At 51.2% G+C, this 18,016-nt stretch overlaps 1 protein-coding gene across 7 annotated transcripts in view; it reads right to left on the bottom strand.

Moving 5' to 3' along the window:
• Positions 1-18,016, bottom strand: part of Fbxl18 (F-box and leucine rich repeat protein 18) — a 41,859-nt gene that overhangs the window by 19,877 nt on the left and 3,966 nt on the right. For 5 of the 7 annotated variants that reach the window (XR_013426805.1, XR_013426806.1, XR_013426807.1 and 2 more), the window contains exons 2-4: positions 13,621-13,836; positions 9,443-10,986; positions 68-286 (exon numbers count right to left, since the gene is read on the bottom strand). Coding sequence is in view for 3 of the 7 variants with exons in the window: in XM_005340041.5 (XP_005340098.1) it covers positions 68-286; positions 9,443-10,986; positions 13,621-13,836 (1,979 nt within the window). In the remaining 4 variants the exon portion in view is untranslated. The remainder of the gene's footprint in view (positions 1-67; positions 287-9,442; positions 10,987-13,620; positions 13,837-18,016) is intronic. The other 2 variants (XM_078023647.1, XM_040276729.2) reach the window with 2 other exon arrangements.

Below are 18,016 nucleotides of genomic sequence, written 5' to 3'. Positions count from 1 at the left end.
AGTGCTGGGCACTGGGGACACTGGGTCTGTGGAGGGCAGTGCTGTCAGAGGCCTACTGGCCACTCACCTGCGGAGGAGCGACTGCTGCAGGTTCTTGCAGGTGGCGAGGGACTCGCCAGTGAACATGTGGCACACGACGACGTGCGGGCAACGAGCCATGAAGGCCAGCACGGCCTCCGGCTGGAGGGAGCCGCTGCGGGACACCAGGCACAGACGCTGCAGCGAGGAGCACTGGCTCAGCGCCTGGAAGAACTGTGCGTTGGCGCTGAAATAGGGCTGCTCCAGCCTGCGGGAGAGAGCGGCGTGAGGACCACAGGGTGGCACTGCCACGGAGCTCCTGGATGCACTGAGTGGGAGCTGCTGGTCCCCCCAGCGCCCACACGAAACCTCAGTCCCTGGATGCTGGGGGCAGGGATCAGAGCCCCAGGGCTCCCCTGGAGACTCTGATTTGGGAGAACCGGGTGACCCAATACAGTCAGTACTGCCAACAGCCCAAGGTCACCAGCCCTCAGTGCAGACAGGCTCAGGGTATCCCTGGCCTCCCTCAGCACCCTCCCTTCCTCATGCACTGCAGTGAACTCACTTGGGACTCCGGCCCTCAGGGCTCAGTTTGATGGGAAGACAGATGAACAAACCACAAGAAAGGGTGGGAACCTAGGGGGGCTGGGGTGGGGGTGGGTTGCTCCAGCCATAACAGAGGGGAGCTTGATGATCCAAGCCATTCCACAGGCTGCCAGGAGCACCAGGGTGAGGAAGGCTGAGAGCCAGGAAGATGGGGAGGAAAACTGGTTTGCGCTGGGTAGTCCCAGCCCAGGATCTGCAAGTGTGAAAACAGGGTCTCTGCAGATAGTTAAGGTGAGGTCTGCTCTAGATCCAATGACTGGTTCCTTATAAGAAGGTCAGGTGCACAGGTGCACGCCTATAACTGTAATCCCAGCTACTCAGGAAGCCGAGACAGGAGGACTGCAAGTTTGAAGCCAGTCTCAGCCACTTAGGAGACAGACCCTCAGAATATTAGTGAGATCCTGTCTCAAAATAAAAAATAAAAAAGACTGGGGATGTAGCTCAGTGGTAAAGTGCCCCTCGGTTAGATCCCCCAGTACCAAAAAAAAAAAAAAAAAAAGGCAGGGGGGACCAGGTAAAGCCCAGAGATACAAATAGGCAGATGGCAGGGCCTGGAGCAGTGCACCTGTCTACAAGTCACAGAGCACCAAGCTACCAAGCTTTGCCAGCCATCATCAAAAAACAAGAGGCATGCAGGGCTCAGTGGCACATCCCACAGCTCGGGAGCCTGAGGCAGGAGGATCATGAGTTCAAAGCCAGCCTCAGCAAAAGTGAGGTGCTAAGCAAGTCAGTGAGACCCTGTCTCTAAATAAAATACAAAACAGGGCTGGGGGTTCAGTGGTTGAGTGCCCCTGAGTTCAATCCCCGGTACTCAACAAACAAACAAAACAACATCAAAAAAACAAGAGGCACAAGATAGACTCTCTCTCACAGCCTCAGAAGGAACCAGCCGAGCCAGCACCTGGATTCCAGACTCCGCCTCAGAAGAGTAAACATGTGTTTGTCATTTTAAGCCACTCAATCTGTGGTCATGTGTTCCTGTGGCCCCAGTACACTAACACAGACACGGAAGAGAGACAGAGCTGCAGTGTCTGCCAGCACAGAGAGCCTTTCATGGTAAAAGGACCAGGAAGCTGTAGGAGGCCCCTGTGTGCCTTCCACAGGAAACGCGGTCCCAGGAGAAGACCTAACAAGTGTCTCTAGAGAGCGGGCCCGAGACACCTTCGCTCTATAGGCCGTGCACACACACACACGTGCATCATCTCACACTTTAAAAAGCTTATGTCCAGGTGGCCGGTTTCTGTGATCCCAGAGACGCAGGACGCTGAGGCCAGAGGAACACAAGTTCAAGGCCAGACTCAGCAACTTATTGAGATCTTGTCTCATAATAAAATAAAAAGTGTAGCTCAGTGATAAAGTGCCCCTGGGTTCAACATCCAGTACCAAAAACAGAAAGAAAAAAAAAAAAGCTTGTGTTTGTTCCGGAGGGAGCTCCTGGTCCACTGAGCAGCTTCAAGGCAGGTGGCAAAGGGAGAGGGGACATCAGTGCAAGGCAGGCAGGAGTGGGAGAGGCTGGCCAGGCAGTTCCTGGGGATGACTGTGGGCAGCTGCAGCTCAGGGTGGGGGCCAGCCCCCAGGAGCTGGGCCAGAACACAGCGCACCCAGACCCCTGGCCTTCTGAAAGCGGAGGCAGAAGGAAACAATAGGACACTTCCTGAGGAAGTGGCTTCCCTTTGCCAAAAGGGACTTCATCCATCTGAGGTCACCGGTGTCTGACCATGAGAACATGAAACCCAAGTCTAAAGAGGGCTTTGAAAGGGTGGCCACTGGGCAGTGGTCAGTCATTTCTTTCTTTTTATTTCCTGGTGGTACTGGGGATCAAATACGGGTGCTTTACCACTGAGCTACATCCACTGCCTTTATTTTGAGACAGGCTGGCTCAAACTTGCAATCCTCCTGCCTCAGCCTCCTGAGTTGCTGGAATTACAAGCATAAGCTACCACACCCTGTATCAGTCATTTCCAAAGGAGCCACCACCACCACCACCACCAGACTCCATGCATGGTAGGAGGCACGACAGCACTCCGGCTGAAGCCTGGGCCTATTGGGGGCACTACACATGTCAGAGGGAAGCTATTCTGAGGCCCCAGAGTCCAGTCAAGCAGGTCCACCTAGCAAGTGCCCGAGGCCCAAGCCTGCACCAATCTCCCTGCAAACACCTAGCTTCAGACCTGGAACCCGGGTTCTCTACAGCTTCAGGCTTGTCATGGGGCAGACAGAGTCCCCATCACCCCACCACTGTTTACAATTTGACCCACAGGGACCCCAGGAGGCCTGTGTCTCACTATACACAGAGCAGACCAAGCAGATGACCTCATGGGATATCCCTGAGAAGGCAGGATGAGAAATGCCCACACTGCCACATGGCAGCAAGCCTGTACTAGGGACAGTGTGCCCCCCTCAGACCTCCCTTCACTCAGGTGGTGTGAACTGCACTGAACACAGCAATACCGTGAACATGGCTGGCCCCAGGGCTCAGGTAAGAGGCAGTGAGCACCCCATCTCCCTGTCTGCAAAGCCGTACAGCCTCCACCAGCCCACCACCCAGGAACACCAGCAGGTCATGGTCAAGGGACAGAGGAGAGGGGTCTGCAAAAATAAGAGTAAGCCCCAACTACCAAGAGCAGGGCCATCTCTGAGTGGAGTCACCACATGGAGCCACCAGGCGGTCCTACATAGCCATTGAACACCTAGAAACAAGTAAGGTGCTGCTGCTGAGCTTTAGGGAAATGCAGGTTCTTCAGGGGGTGACTGATTCTGCAGATCTAAAAGTAGGTTAAATGGGAAAGGTGCAGCTGAAGGAGCCCTGCAGGGCTGCTCTGTCACCCCACAAAACCTTGTCCCATGCTATGAGGGTCGTCCTCAGAGATACAGGACCAATCCCAACAGCCAGAAACAGAGCAGACACCTACCCAGCCCAGGAACGTGGCCATGTGGCTTCTCATCCCCTTCCCCAAGGACACATGGGTAACCTATGTCAGTGGAGTCCAGACAGCTAATAAGTGGAACTCTTATTTTGAATTTGGAGCTGATTTTTCTAGAGAAAATGTCTGAACACTATTTGGTTTTGGTTCTATTTGTATGTGTGTGGTGGGGGCGGGTGCTAGGGATTAATCCCAGGGCTGTGCATGTTGGTTTTATCTTTAAAAAAACAAATCCTGAGGGGCTGGGGTTGGGGCTCAGCGGTAGAGTGCTCAACTAGCATGGGCAAGGCCCTGGGTTCGATACTCAGCACCACATAAAAATAAATTAATTAAAAATATTGTATCCAACTACAACTAAAAAAATAAATATTAAAAAAAAAATCCTGGGGGATGGGGATGTGGCTCAAGCGGTAGTGCGCTCGCCTGGCATGCCTGCGCCCGGGTTCAATCCTCAGCACCACATACCAACAAAGATGTTGTGTCCGCCGAGAACTAAAAAATAAATATTTAAAAAAAAAAAAATCCTGAGCCAGGCATGGTGGTGCATGCCTGTAATCCCAGAATCTCCAGAGGCTGAGGCAGGGGGATTATGAATTCAAAGCCAGCCTCAGGGCTGGGGATATAGCTCAGTTGGTAAAGTGCTTGCCTCACAAGCATAAGGCCCAGGGTTCAATCCCCAACACCACAGGGAAAAAAAAAAAAAAAAGCCTCAGTGAGAGACTCAGTGAGAGACCCTGTGAGACCCTGTCTAAATAAAATACAAAATTGGGCTGGGATGTTGCTCAGTGGTTGAGTGCCCCTGAGTTCAATCGCCACTACAAAAAAACAAATATCCTAAGTCACTCCCTGCCTGACTGTACACATGCCAGTTCCCCACCTTAGGTCCGTTCTCTAAGCCATCCAGGGTGGTCCAGGGGTATAAATATATAATACCCTAGAAAAATATATAAACATCTGCAGATCTAAAAGTAGGTAAATGGGAAAGATGCAGAGACCCCGGAGGCATGATGACTCCCAGTAGCAGTCAACTTGGGCTTTTCCTTCCCACTCAAGAGGCCAGGCAGCATTTGTAACCTCGGCCACTAGGTGGCGACGTAGGTCCACGCTGCCAGCCCTTAGTCTACCCGCCAACGTTTTTGTACTTTTGAAACTTCTCAACTGGGCAGCCTCTTTCAAATTCTTTCCTCTGAGTGTCACTGTCACAGGTGTTCAGGAGGGATGTGCCTAGTGGGGGCGTCCTGTCCACACTCACTCCCCTAACAGCAGGGCCAACACTTCTGCACCTTCCCACCTCACCTGCATAGTTGGCAGGGCCTGCAGGTGGCATTTCTATGGCGCTCTGGGTGGGTGGGAAAACTGACCTAAGGTGGGAGACTGGCACGTGCATAGTCAGGCAGGGGTAAGGAAAAGGTCTCTCTCCTGACAGACCTCATCTTAGGGTGCCTGTGGTCCTGATCCTTTCCAGCCAAAAAGATCTGACCTCCAAATCCCACCTCCTGAGGGGTGACTTGAATCTCCCTGGAGCTCTGAGGACCCAAGAAGGTCCACTCCAGAGAAGTGAGGGGCAGCACTAGACCATAAAGGTATTCAGGGGCCACACTGGCATGGTTCTCTTGCCCCTGCTCAGATGCTGTCCTGGTTCCAAGGCCAGGCAACCCAAGGTGACCTGGGGTAACACTACCCATACTCCAGCACAAAGCAAGGCCTGCTACATCTTGGGAAAGAAGGTGCCCCTGTGAGCCCTGCTAATGACCCCCTCACCTTGCAGGTGTGCCACGTTATGCAGTTAGAACATGTTCCCACATCACCTCCTTCCCAACAGGAGTCCAGGCTGGCACAATGCTTATGTTCATACTGGGGGGACAGTAGTAGCAGCAGCAAGCAGATCAGTCTGGAATCCCAAGGGTTGCCATCTCAGAAAAAATTCCCCTGGGAAATGCAGGTGCCCAGCAGCCCTGGGAGCCTGTGCCAGCCTCCCATGAGCCCAGAACACCATTTCCTCTGTGCAGCTACTGCCCACGGCCAGCAGGCGCCACCTGCTCCACCCCCTGCAGCTTCCCTGGGCTTGCCTGTCACAGAAGGCAGGAATCCAGAGGAACGGGGCCACTTGGCTGCATGCCGGAAACCGGTGTTTGTTCTGAACAGACAGTACCCAGCTCAGAGCAGACATGGTTCTGCGGCTGCTGGGCAATGGCTAGAGTCTGTGCACAGAGATGCCATTATGAGCCACGGTGAGGTTCTCAGGGTGGCCTACAAAACGCGTTTATGCCAGATGAAATGGCACATGTCTGTAATCTCAGCTACTCAGGAGGCTGAGGCAAGAGGATCACAAGTTCAAGGACAGCCTGGGGAACTCGGCAAGACCCTGTCTTGAAACTAGTAAAAGGGGGCTGGGGATGTGGCTCAAGTGGTAGCGCGCTCGCCTGGCATGTGTGTGGCCCAGGTTCAATCCTCAGCACCACATACAAACAAAGATGTTGTGTCCACCGAAAACTAAAAAAAAATAAATATTTAAAAAATTTAAAAAAAAGAAAGAAAGAAAGAAACTAGTAAAAGGGGCTGAGAGCTGGGGATATAGCTCAATTGGCAGAGTGCTTGCCTTGCATGCACAAGGCCTTGGGTTCAATCCTCAGCCAAAAAGGGGGGGGGGCTGAGAACTGTGTGGGCACAGTGGCATATGACTGTGATCCCAGTGGCTTGGGAGGGCTGAGGCACAAGGATTGCAAGTTCAAAGCCAGCCTCAGCAACTTAGTGAGGTACGAAGCAATTTACTGAGGGCTGGGGTTGTGGCTCAGTAGTTAAGTGCCCCTGGGGTTCAATCCTCATACTAAAAAACCAAAAGGGCTGAGGATGTAGCTCAGCGGTACCACACTCTCCTAGCATATTCAAGGAGGCCCTGGTTCCAATCCCTGGGACCTCAGAAACAAACAAAAAACACTTATCCCCAGTGCTACCTCTCATGCTGCACAACAGCCCTGATCCTGGAGAAGACATTCAACCACAGGCTCTTGTGACCACTGTGGCATTGCTGCCTCTGCAGGAATCACTCCAGCTGCATGCAGAGCAGCTGTGAAGCTGGGCAGGTTCCCTAACTCTCTGGGCCTTACCTTTCCCATCTGTGAAGTGGGGACGAACTATATTCAGGCTGTTGAGGATCTCAAAGGGGTCATTACCTGCAAGCAGGTGAGAAGCACTGGCAGCTGTCACATGAGCTCAGAGGCACAGCTGCACCACGGCAGCTGCTCCCCTGGGCAATGTGTCCCCCTCATGTGCTTCCTCAGTGTTCTCTGCTGTTTCTTCCCCGTCTTTCTGACCAGTTCTCACCAGGGGCCCCCCCACCCTGGTTGAGTCTATGGGTTCGAGCCCCATGGCCACCTGCCATCTCTGTGCTGAGGACCCCACAGCAACTGCTCGGGGCCAGGTTGCACCCCGGGCCTGACCTCACTGACCACTGTCAGGAAGCGCTCTGGAAGCAGGTTGGGGAAAATCTGTCACTTTTCATTCTCTGCCTTTTAGGGCTCTGGCTCCTTGGAATGACTTAACTTTTGCTGGTTTCTGTTTTTATCAAACACTCCCTGATAATGACCAAACAGCTTGGCTGCAATCCAGTTAGAAAATGCATGCAGTTTAATGGGCTGGCAGAAGGCAAAACAAGACCTACGAAGACCTCAGCTCTGAGCTGGCCAATTCAGAACTCCAAAGCTCACCAGGGCCCCTGACTGTAGGGACTGTTCAACACCTAATCACAAGAAGCAATAAAGGTAGCAGAGCAGCTGCCCTCGGGGGTCCATCTGCTGGATGTATTCTGCGTGGCACACACTGACCACGGGAGCCACTGCTCCTGCAGGAAGGCCAAGGCCATGGTGTTTCAGACCCAGCGAGTGTTGGAGACTAGATAGAGATGTAGTAGAAAGAAAACAGGGCAGGCTGCCTGGTGACCACAGGGGCAGAAGCACAGGAGAAGGGCATCACACCTTTTGGAAACCCAAAAGGCTCAAAGGCAAGAGGCAGTAGAGGGGTCGGCTACTGTGGGGGCACAGTTGCACGTGCCTGGCCACCATGTTTTCCCTGAGTGCAAAAGGGGACACCCACACCTACATTAACATCGGCTCTAAGCCACAGGAGCCTGAAACCTGACAGCCGAGTTCTCAGAGTCAGCACACCTGAGATGCACAATTCCCAAACATGAATACCAGCCCCGCCGCCAGGTCTGGGCCGGGCGTCTGCAAGCTGAGGCCCAGCCATATGCACTCTCAGAGCAACCTGTGCTGCCATCTGGAAGGCCCAGGCCCAGCCCTGGGTTCTCACTCCACAGGGATACACACAGCCTCAGCGTGGCTGAACTCAGAGGACAGTGACAGGGCGGGGCGCACTGGCTAGGCTGTTCAGAAGGCGGAGGACAGGATCAGCACAGCGCCTGCGGCTTCTGCTCACATCGCGCCAAGCAGAGCAATGAGAGAGCAGAGGTCTACAATGGACACCCTGTCTCCCCTCTGAGGGCTCGCGTCAAGCTCTGGCTTTTGACTGGTGGTAAGAAGATACTCAGCTCAGCACTTCGGCCTCAACTGTGCTACGGGACCAGAGATGGCACCAACCTCCAGGGACAACTGTGGGAATGACCAGCTGGATGTCTGGCCCTTGGCAAAGATACGAAGTAAGCGCACACTGTTCTAGGGACAATGACACATGGGCTAAGACGTGGCTCTATGGCCCCATGCTGCCTGCACCTGCCCATCCCAACAGCTGAAGACTTGCAGAGGGACCCTCTGATTTACCTATGCCCTGCCCCCTCCTCTTGGCCTCATAGAACTAGATTTGCTACCTTCACATTTTGGGTGATTTTTCAAAATCAGACCTGCTGAGATTTTTGAATAGGTCTTAAGATAACAAATTCTTATCCTTTAAGTAACAGGATGTAGAACACAAAATAAAACTAACAAACAATTGAAGAAGAAAAAGTCAAAAAATAAAAAATAAGTCAAGAAGTCAACAAATAAAAAATAAGTAAATTTAAAAAAATCAATAACTGTCACAAGAGCGCCTTTGCTCCATAGCTCTGCTCAGAGTAGGTCCACTCCAGATGGCTCCAGAAGTGCCAGTCGGCCCTGTAGGGCCTCAGATGAGTCTGAGGCCTATGGCTTCTACCTCCCCACATTCTCCTGGCCTGGTTCTGCCACTCTATCCCAGGCCTCCACCTAGAGACTGTCCTGCTTCTGAGTTAATCTCTACTGTCTCCATTCTGTGCCCCTCTAGTCTGTGGGGAATGCTAGTAGGCCCTCTCCCCTGGCCAACGTCCCTTAACACCTCACCTGCACGCAGCCCTCACCTGCCTCATCTTCTCCAACCTCCCTGCAGGGTCCTGGCTGCTATAAATTTGGGGGAATTTTCAAATCTCTGGGGCTTCCACAAATGCTGCCAACTACCCCAGAAGACCTGACCCCACGGGCCCTAGCTAACCATTATACATCCTCCAAGAATCACAGAGTTGGGTAGAAGGCCTCAGATTCAAATCCTGGTCCTCTGACTTAGTGGTTCATATGGATGAGGACAATCTTACCCACCCAGCAGGACAGCCATGAGGGTTGGATAAGATGGTGCACAAGGCAGCCCACATGGGGCTATCACTCAAACTACAAGCATAATGACTACGACACTAAGTGCAGAGACCTCTGCCCCCAGCACCAAGAGGCTCTGCTAGACTGCTACTCAGAGCCTCCTGAGCCCTGCACTGTGTGCAAGCTCTGAGCCCAGGGACAGGCCTCTGTGGGAACCTCCAAGTGTGCTCTTGGCAGCCTGGCTGCAAGCCTGCAGTTGAGCTGCCTTGCTCCCTCTCACCAGCCTCTAAGGCCTCCAAAGAGCCAGAAGAGGGCACAGAGGTGCCGAGGGCCCCTCACCTGAGGTCCTTTAGCCGCCTGCAGTGCTTCAGCATGTCCGAGAGGGCAGGCATGTAGACCACCTTCCCCATCATGCCCAGGTTGGCCAGCGAGAGGGACTGTAGCTGCTGGCACTGCAAGCCGATGCTGACCAGCCCAGAACCGGTCAGGATCCCCGGCAGCTGGGCCAGTGTCAGATGCCGCAGGAAGGCCAATTGGCCAATGGCAGCCACTTCCGAGTCCCCAACGTTCTGTGCCCGGCTACAGGGTGGGAGGGAATTGCGGATGGCAGGCTCATTGCGCGGCATGGCTGAGGAAAAGTTGGACCCGATCAGCTCGAGGTGCTCCAGAAAGGGTAGGTTCTTCAGAAGAGACCAGAACACAGAGGAAGGCTGGGGGGCTGCCTGGCCCAGGAAGGGGCTGGGGCAGGTCTGCACACCTATGCGCACCTTCTTGCCAAAGCCACGGGGCACAGCACGCATCACTGGCTGCACAGGCACACGGTCAGCCCAGGCTGCCGCATCCGCAACAGAGCACACAGGCAGGGACAGGGAGCGCAGGTGGCGTAGCCGGGCCAGGAGCTGACAGAGGTGGCCGCCTGGGCCCTCAGCACTGTGGTGGTGTGCTGCTGAGAGGTTCAGGTGCCTCAGGTTGCAGCAGGCTGCCACCAACGTCTCCAGGATACTGCTGTCGATAGCATCCTCTGCCTTGCGCAGCAGGGAATCGGGGGACAGACAGTGCACGCAGCCACTGAGGTTCAGGCTAGCCAGGCTGCGGAGGTCCTTCCCGCCATTGATAACCCGCTGGATCAGGTGGCCACCAGACAGTGTGCACCGGCTGAAGCTAAAGTAAAAGGGATTGTTGAACTTCATATGCTGGAGGAGTGAGGAGCCATTCAGCCAGGACTTGGGCAGCTGCAGGGCGTCCAGGGCCACATTTCGGGCCATGGAGTCCAGGAGGTTCTTGGTGGCTCCACTCTCGGCGAAGCTGCCAGGGACAGAGATAAGAAAGGCATGCAAGTTCTCGGGTGTGCGATCGCTGAGCACTGCCAGATACAGCCGCACTACCTCCTGGTTGATGTAGCCGGGGGCCAGGCGCGCGTAGAAGACGCGCAGGTTTTGGTAGTGGGGCACGTTGCTCTGGCCCACCATGAGCTGGCCTGAAAGGACAGCGCCCTCACGCGTGCGGTCCAGGATCTCAAAGTAGAGAAGCAGCTTCTGGAGACTGGCACAGCACGGGACCACGCCATAGGAGGGCGTGAATAGCGTCTGCTTGAGTTCCCGCACCCGGCTCAGCGTGGCCTTGCATTCACTGCTCAGCTGACTGGCATCGAAGCCGGGGCTCACATCAATGGCCAATGAGCGTAGATGCTGCAGGGCCGAGAGCACCTTGGAGAGGCGCAGAGAGGTCAGGTGGCAGCCCGAGAGGTTCACTTTCACCAGGCCACGGCAGCGGGCCACGTGCTCAATGGTGGAACCCGAAAGCCAGTAGCAGCCGGCCATGTTCAGCTGCTGGATCTCCTGGCCAATCTCCTTCACCAGCTGCTTCACCTTGTCCTCACTGGCCTGCAGGACAGGGATGGGCAGGAAAAGAAGGAAAGGGGCTGAAGGCACCCAAGTGCTCCCTTGGCCCCTTGGTGCACACTCCCCACAACGTCAGAGAGCCATGGGGGTCCGGTGGAGGCCCTCTGCTTCAGACTGGATGAGAAGTTACCTGCCCCTCCCTACCAACTCTCCTGCCGCAAGCCAGTAGTCAGGAGACCCCAGATTCATGGGAATGGAAAGTGGTACAGCCACTGTAGAAAGCACTTTGCTAAAAACTAAACATAGAATTACCATGATTGAGCACCTGCACACCTAGCTATATACCCAAGGAGCAGGGAAGCCAACCGACACCTGCACAGTGAGTTTGTCGCACCACATACCACAACAGCCAACACATGGAAACAACCAAATGACTACCAACAAAGGAAAGATGCACAAGGTGTGGTCTATCCATGTAATGGAATATTACTCAGCCATAAAAAGGAATGAAGTTCTCACACATGCTACAATGTAGATAAACCTTAAGGACATGCTGAGTGAGAGAAGCCTCACACAAAAGCTCAACTCTTATATGATTCCATTTATGTGAAATAACTACAACAGGCAGGACTGGGGATGTAGCTCAGTTGGTAGAGTGCTTGCCTTGCATGCACAAGGCCCTGGGTTCAATCCCCAGCACCAAAAAAAAAAAAAAAACTACAACTGGCAAATTCAGAAACAGAAAGTAGGCTAAAAGGTTAACAGGCTAAGAAAAGGGGGACAAAAAGCTATTATTAATAGTTCCAAAGTTTCTGTTTACAATGATGAAAAAATTCTGGAGGTGGGTAGTAGTAGTGATGGTTGTACAGGCTGTGAGTATACTTGATGCCACTGGATTATACATTTTAAAATGATTCAGGCTGGGTGCAGTGGTGTACACCTATAATCCCAGCAGCTAGGGAGGCTGAAACAGGAAGATCATGAATTTGAAGCCAGCCTCAGCAACATCGAGGTGCTAAGCAACTCAGTGAGACCCTGTCTCTAAATAAAACACAAAACAGGGCTGGGGATGTGGCTCAGAGGCCAAGTGCCTCTGAGTTCAACCCCCGGTACCGAAAGAAAGGAAAAAACAACAATAAAAGATTCAAACATACAGAATCTCAGCGACTCAAGGGGATGAATGAAGCAGAAGGATCCCAAACCTGAGCAACTTGGTGAAACCCTATTTTGAATAAAAGGGCTAGAGGTGTAATTCAATGGCACAGCACTTGCCAATCATATGCCAGGCCCTGGGTTCAATCCCCAGCACCAAAAAATAAAAAAAGTCAAAACCTGCACAGGAGTCTACAATGGGAAGATCGTTTGAGCCCAGGAGCTCAAGACCAGCCTGGGCACAAAACAAGGCCCCATCGCCAAGAAAAAAAAAAAGGAGAGAGAGATTAAAATTATAAATTTTATAGATTTTAAATCAAAATTTTAAAATGATCAAAATGACAAATCTTACACTTCGTTTTGAGGCAGGGGGGCATCTTGCTCTGTTGTCCAGGGTGGCTGAAGTGATCCTCCTGCCTTAGCCTTCTAAATAGGTGGGACTACAGGTGTGTGCCACTGCACCTCGATACATTACATACATTTTGCCACAACTCAACAAAATTAATAATGTAACATACAAAAAAACATTAAACTGGGCTGGGGATGTGGCTCAAGCGGTAGCGCGCTTGCCTGGCATGCGTGCGACCCGGGTTCAATCCTCAGCAACACATACCAACAAAGATGTTGTGTCCGCCGAGAACTAAAAAATAAATATTAAAAATTTCTCTCTCTCTCTCTCTCCCCTCTCACTCTCTCTAAAAAAAAAAAAAAAAAACATTAAACTGCACACTTTAAATAAATGAATAGATTGTACGTTAAAACCATATATCAATAAAACTGTTTTGGAAAAAAAATCAGGGAGCCAGATATGGTGGCATATACCTATAATCCCAGCAACTTGGGAGGCTGAGGCAGAAGGATCACAAGTTCAAGGTCAGCTTCTGTAACCTAGCAAGCCCTAAGCAACTTAATGAGACCCTGTCTCGCAATAAAAAAAGAAAAGGGTTGGGGATACAGCTCAGTGGCAAAGTGCCCCTGGATTCAATTTTCAGTACTCCCCCCCAAAAAAAGGAGAGCAAGTGCTGAGCACGCACAAGGCTCCAGGTTCCATCCTGAACCCCACTAAAAAAAAAAAAAAAAAAAGGCACGAGTCCTATCTGGGGAGAAGGCCTCCAGCTGTAGTGCAGTGAGATGGTCTGGGTGTGGCCATGTCTCTTGCCCTGGACCCGCCCAGGTGAGCCCACATTCAGCAGGAGAGCACAGGGATTTCCCTGAAATTTTAACAAGTAACTACAACTCCCTCGCACTACTGAGGGTGTCACAGTGACACCCTGCACCTCCAGAGCTGCATGTTCAACTTCACAGACTTCCAGCACCACCCCGACACTAGCAGGTCCACTCCTGGGTCCCTATGGGAGGCAGGCCTCCTACCTCCCACATTTTTCTGCCCTGGCTTCCACCACTTAATGCGTGCTGAAGATTGCGTTAATTGAGAGGTGGAATTCCCAACTGCACAGGGCCCTGCCAGCACCCAAAGACCAACACCTCAGCTGTTGCCAACCTCCTGCCCGATGCCCACCTCACCTGATAGTCCTTCTGCAGCAACACGGTGTGGACAAGGCTCTTATCAAGACACAGGGCTGCGAGCTTCCGGCAGGTATGACGGACATTCAGAACCAGGTCTATACTAGGGACGTGGCTCAGGATGTGCAGCAGGATCTCATCAGAAAACCCCAGCAGGTGGGCGCCACCTGCCACGTCAGCAGCTGCTGGGGGCACATCATCCTCAGTGGACACGTCCTAAAAATAAGGAGGACACCAAATTTCTACAGGATCCCCAAGGGTGACTATCAGCATGCCCTTCCCAGCTAAGGAGAAGAGCCCAAAGAAGCACCCCTCCCCATCCATGAAAAAGCAGGTGCTTTAACCAAATAACTGTGGAGCAAAGAACTAATGATATTCTTCAAAAAAAACCCTTTTAGATCTGCAAACAAGATCAAAGATTAGAAAGAAGTTCACTGTGTTTAGATTTTTTCCACTAATGGTGTCATCTAGTCAACTCTCAAATATTTTATACTCAAGGATGTGACCAGTCACCTAGACCCACTGATGAAAGCTACTAACTCCAGTCTCTGATGTCAAGCTCTACCCTTACAGATTCTAGGCCAGGAGAACTGTCAAGAAGACTACAGAGGACACTAGTGTCTAAATCTCACAAGGGGCTGTGGTGACCAGAGGAGACACTGCATATCATGTCCTCAGAATGCCTGCCACAGGGCTTATGGGAGCATGATCACTAGGGTATGTAAAAACAGAGGAACCATCACTGAAAAAGAAACATACAAGTCCAAAAAACAGCATCTACTAGATGAATAAATCATGTTTTTATTTTTATTAACTTTTTAATTTTGACATGGGGCTCTTGCTATTGTTGCCCAAGGTCTTGCTGTATTGCCAAACTCCTAGGCTGAAGAGATCCTCCTGCCTCAGCTTCCCAAGTAGGCAGGGCTACAGGCATGCATCCCTGTGCCTGGCTAGACTAATGACATTTAAAATCTTACAGTAATAAATAATAAAGAGGGCACAACTTATCTCCAATTTTCAAAACTTCTTGGTTAGAAACTCATCTTGGTAGCTCCAAAAGATATCCACACATTTCATTTTGCTTTGCTATAAACACCTGGCAAACTACAAGATTTTCTTCCCTAATCTGGGGCTGTGGTCCAAATGCTCAAGGCCTTTTGGATTTGTACAACCAGCTAGCATCTAAGGCCACACCACCCTGAACACGCCCAATCTTGTCTGATCTGTACAACTAGGAGGGAGGGGGGCTGAGCCTCTGCTAATGTGACAGGAAATTCCCAAATCAAGGACAAAGGAGTGCTTAAGGGGAGCATGTTCCTTCCTTTCCCAATGCTGAGGGCCCCCCTCCCTAATGACCACTCCCAGCAGAGCGCCCACCACCATCCCTTCTGCTGCCTTTTCCAGGAATTGTGTCTACACAAACCTTCATCTGCAGTCCGCCTTCTTCCACTCTGCTTCCTGCACACATCTGTAGGGAGGGAAGCCTTGAGTTTGTGAAAGCTCAGCTGCTGCCATGGCAACCGTGAAGCCCATGGAAGAAGAGCCTGACTGCACACCCTGCATTGGGGCCTGCTCTCCTGGAACTAACTGTGCCATCCCTCACCTCCTGCCCAGCCCTGCCCAGGCCCCAGAGGTGCCCCAGAGGGTCTCCCACCTGAGCTTTCCAACAAACAAAGAAGAATCCCCCATCCTCTGGAAAGGGAAGCCATAATGGACACCAAAGGACACAATCTGTACAGAAGGGCATCTACCACAAAGGTGAAAAGTTCAAGGACTCATCAAGACAGAATAAGGCCTTCCACCTTCCCTCCATCAGGAAGCAGCAGACAGAGGAGCCTTTCCCTGGGCCCGTCTTCCCACCTCCACTGTGACAAGGGAAGATGATAGCCATCAATTCAAGCCTACTGATGCTCCAGGTCGTATCCTGGGCCTACTGTTTCCAATCACAAGTGACTTTCCCTTAGCACAGTATTTCCTGGAGACCAGTCATGGGGATCACCCAGGTACCTCTTAAAAACTCAGATTCCCTGCTGGGGGTGTAACCCCAGTGTTAGAGGGTTTACCTGGCACATACAAGGCTCTGGTTCAAAGGGTCCTCAGCCAAAAGGAAAAGAAAAGGACCAGATTCCCCAATCAGGCACCTGAGGCAGGGACAATCTCTATCAGCAAAGAGGACTCCAGAGAGGGCCAAAGCTGAAGAGGGAGGGGCTATGAGATAACAAGACTCCCCCATCCTGAAACCCAATTTATAGACTTATTCAAGTAAGAATGCCACAGTGAGCTCACATGGGGAGATGAGAAAAGGGACAAATCACAAAATCCTCAGCACTGAGAACGTAGCTCGGAGCAGAGCACTTGACCAGCTGTGTATTTGATCCCCAGCATTGTTAAAAATAAGTAAATAAATAAATAACAAAAAAATGCTGGGCGTGGTAACTCACACCTGTAATCCTGAGTAAGAAGGTTGAGGCAGGAAGATAGCTGAGTTCAAAGCCAGTCTTAGTAAAATCCTCTCTCAAAATTTTAAAAACTAATAAAGGCCTGAGGATATGGCTTAGTGGTAGAGTACCCCTGGATTCAATCCCTAGTAGTGGGTGGGGGGAAGCCAGCATCATGAGATTCCTACAGGCATACTACTATAGTTAATCTCTTTCTTTCTTTCTTTCTTTCTTTCTTTCTTTCTTTCTTTCTTTCTTTCTTTCTTTCTCTCTCTCTTTCTTTCTTTCTCTCTTTCTCTCTTTCTCTCCCTCTCTCCCCCTCTCTCCCTCTCTCTCTCTCTCTCTCTCTCTTTCTTTCTTTCTTTCTTTCTTTTTGCAGTGTTGTGGATAGAAGCCAAGGTCTTGAACATACTAGGCAAGTGCTCTTAACTGAGCCACATCCCCATCTCCCTGAATTTTTCTTAAAGCCACCTAGAAATCACAGAAATTCAAATGATGCCAGGCACAGTGGCACATGCTTATAATTCCAACAGCTCCGGAGGCGGAGGCAGAGGCAGGAGGATTGTGAGTTCAAAGCCAACCTCAGCAATTCAGCAAGGCCCTAAGCAACTCAGCAAGACCCTGTCTCTAAATAAAATAGGGCTGAAGATGGGACTCAGTTTAGGCCCCTTGGTCCAATCCCCAGTATCCAAAATAAACAGTGCTCATGAGCACACAGGAATGCAATTCACTCCCTCCAACCAGCCCCAGCACACTCCGCAGATCATCTTTCCCATATGCTGTACCCCAAGTAAAAGATGTAGCCTGTTAGTCCACAGCATGACCCCTCAAGCTTCTTGTGGGGACAGCATCCACATTCTGCAGCAGCACTAATGTACCTAGATGAGAGGAGAAACCATTGGGTAGCAGTTCATAACACTCGCATCCTGGGAAGTAGCTGCTGGGTTTGCAACAGCCTGGTCCAAACTCAGGCTTCCTGAGACAACTTCTCTAAGTTAACACACCATGCACTCAAGAAAGGAAGCTTAGGACAGGCAAGACACTAAGGGTGTGGACCTGTACAGAAGAATGGGCTCCCACAATTTGTTTGTTTGTTTTGTGGTGCTGGGGATTTAACTCAAGGCCTTGTGCATGTTTTATTTCACAAATTAAGAACTGTGGGGCTGGGGATATAGCTCAGTTGGTAGAGCTTGCCTTACATGCCCAAGGCCCTGGGTTCAATCCCCAGCACCATAGGGGGGTGGGGAAATCTACTAACTGAACTCTTTTTTGGTACTGAGGATCAAACCCAGGGGTACTATACCAGTAAGCTACATCCCAGTCCTTTTTTTTTTTTTAATATTTATTTTTTAGTTGTAGTTGGACACAATACATTTATTTTATTTATTTATATGTAGTGACGAGGATCGAAACCAGGGCCTCACACGTGCTAGGCGAGTGCTCTACCGCTGAGCCACAACCCCTGCCCATATCCCAGTCCTTTTTAATTTTTATCCTGAAGCAGGGTTTCACTAAGTTACTGACTAAATGCTGTGGCTGGCCTGGAATTTGTGATAGCTTTTCCACTACACCAGTAACCACTCCTGGAACAGGGATTTTACTGCAGTTTAGGCAGGGCCTCACTATGTTGCCCAGGCTGGGCTCAAGTGATCCTCCCATCTCAGCCTCCTGAGTCCTTGGGACTGCAAGCCTGCACCTCCACACCAGCCCATCTTGAACAGAGATTTTTCTTTTTTTTTTTTTTCTTTTTTTTTTTTGGCACTTTACCATCAAGCTACATCTCTAGCCCTTTTTATTTTTTATTTTGAGACAGGGTCTAAGTTGCTTAGGGCATCACTAAATTGCCAAGGCTTGCTTCAAACTTTCAATCCTCCTGCCTCAGCCTTCGGAATCACTGGGATTATGGTATGCACCACCACACCCAACTGAATGGGAATTTTTTAATGCCTAGGAAAAAG

This window comes from Ictidomys tridecemlineatus, chromosome 10 (genome assembly GCF_052094955.1).
Source record: "Ictidomys tridecemlineatus isolate mIctTri1 chromosome 10, mIctTri1.hap1, whole genome shotgun sequence".
Taxonomy (NCBI): Eukaryota; Metazoa; Chordata; class Mammalia; order Rodentia; family Sciuridae; genus Ictidomys; species Ictidomys tridecemlineatus.
Note: the sequence above shows the minus strand (reverse complement) of the source record. Positions and strands in the feature narration are given on the sequence as shown.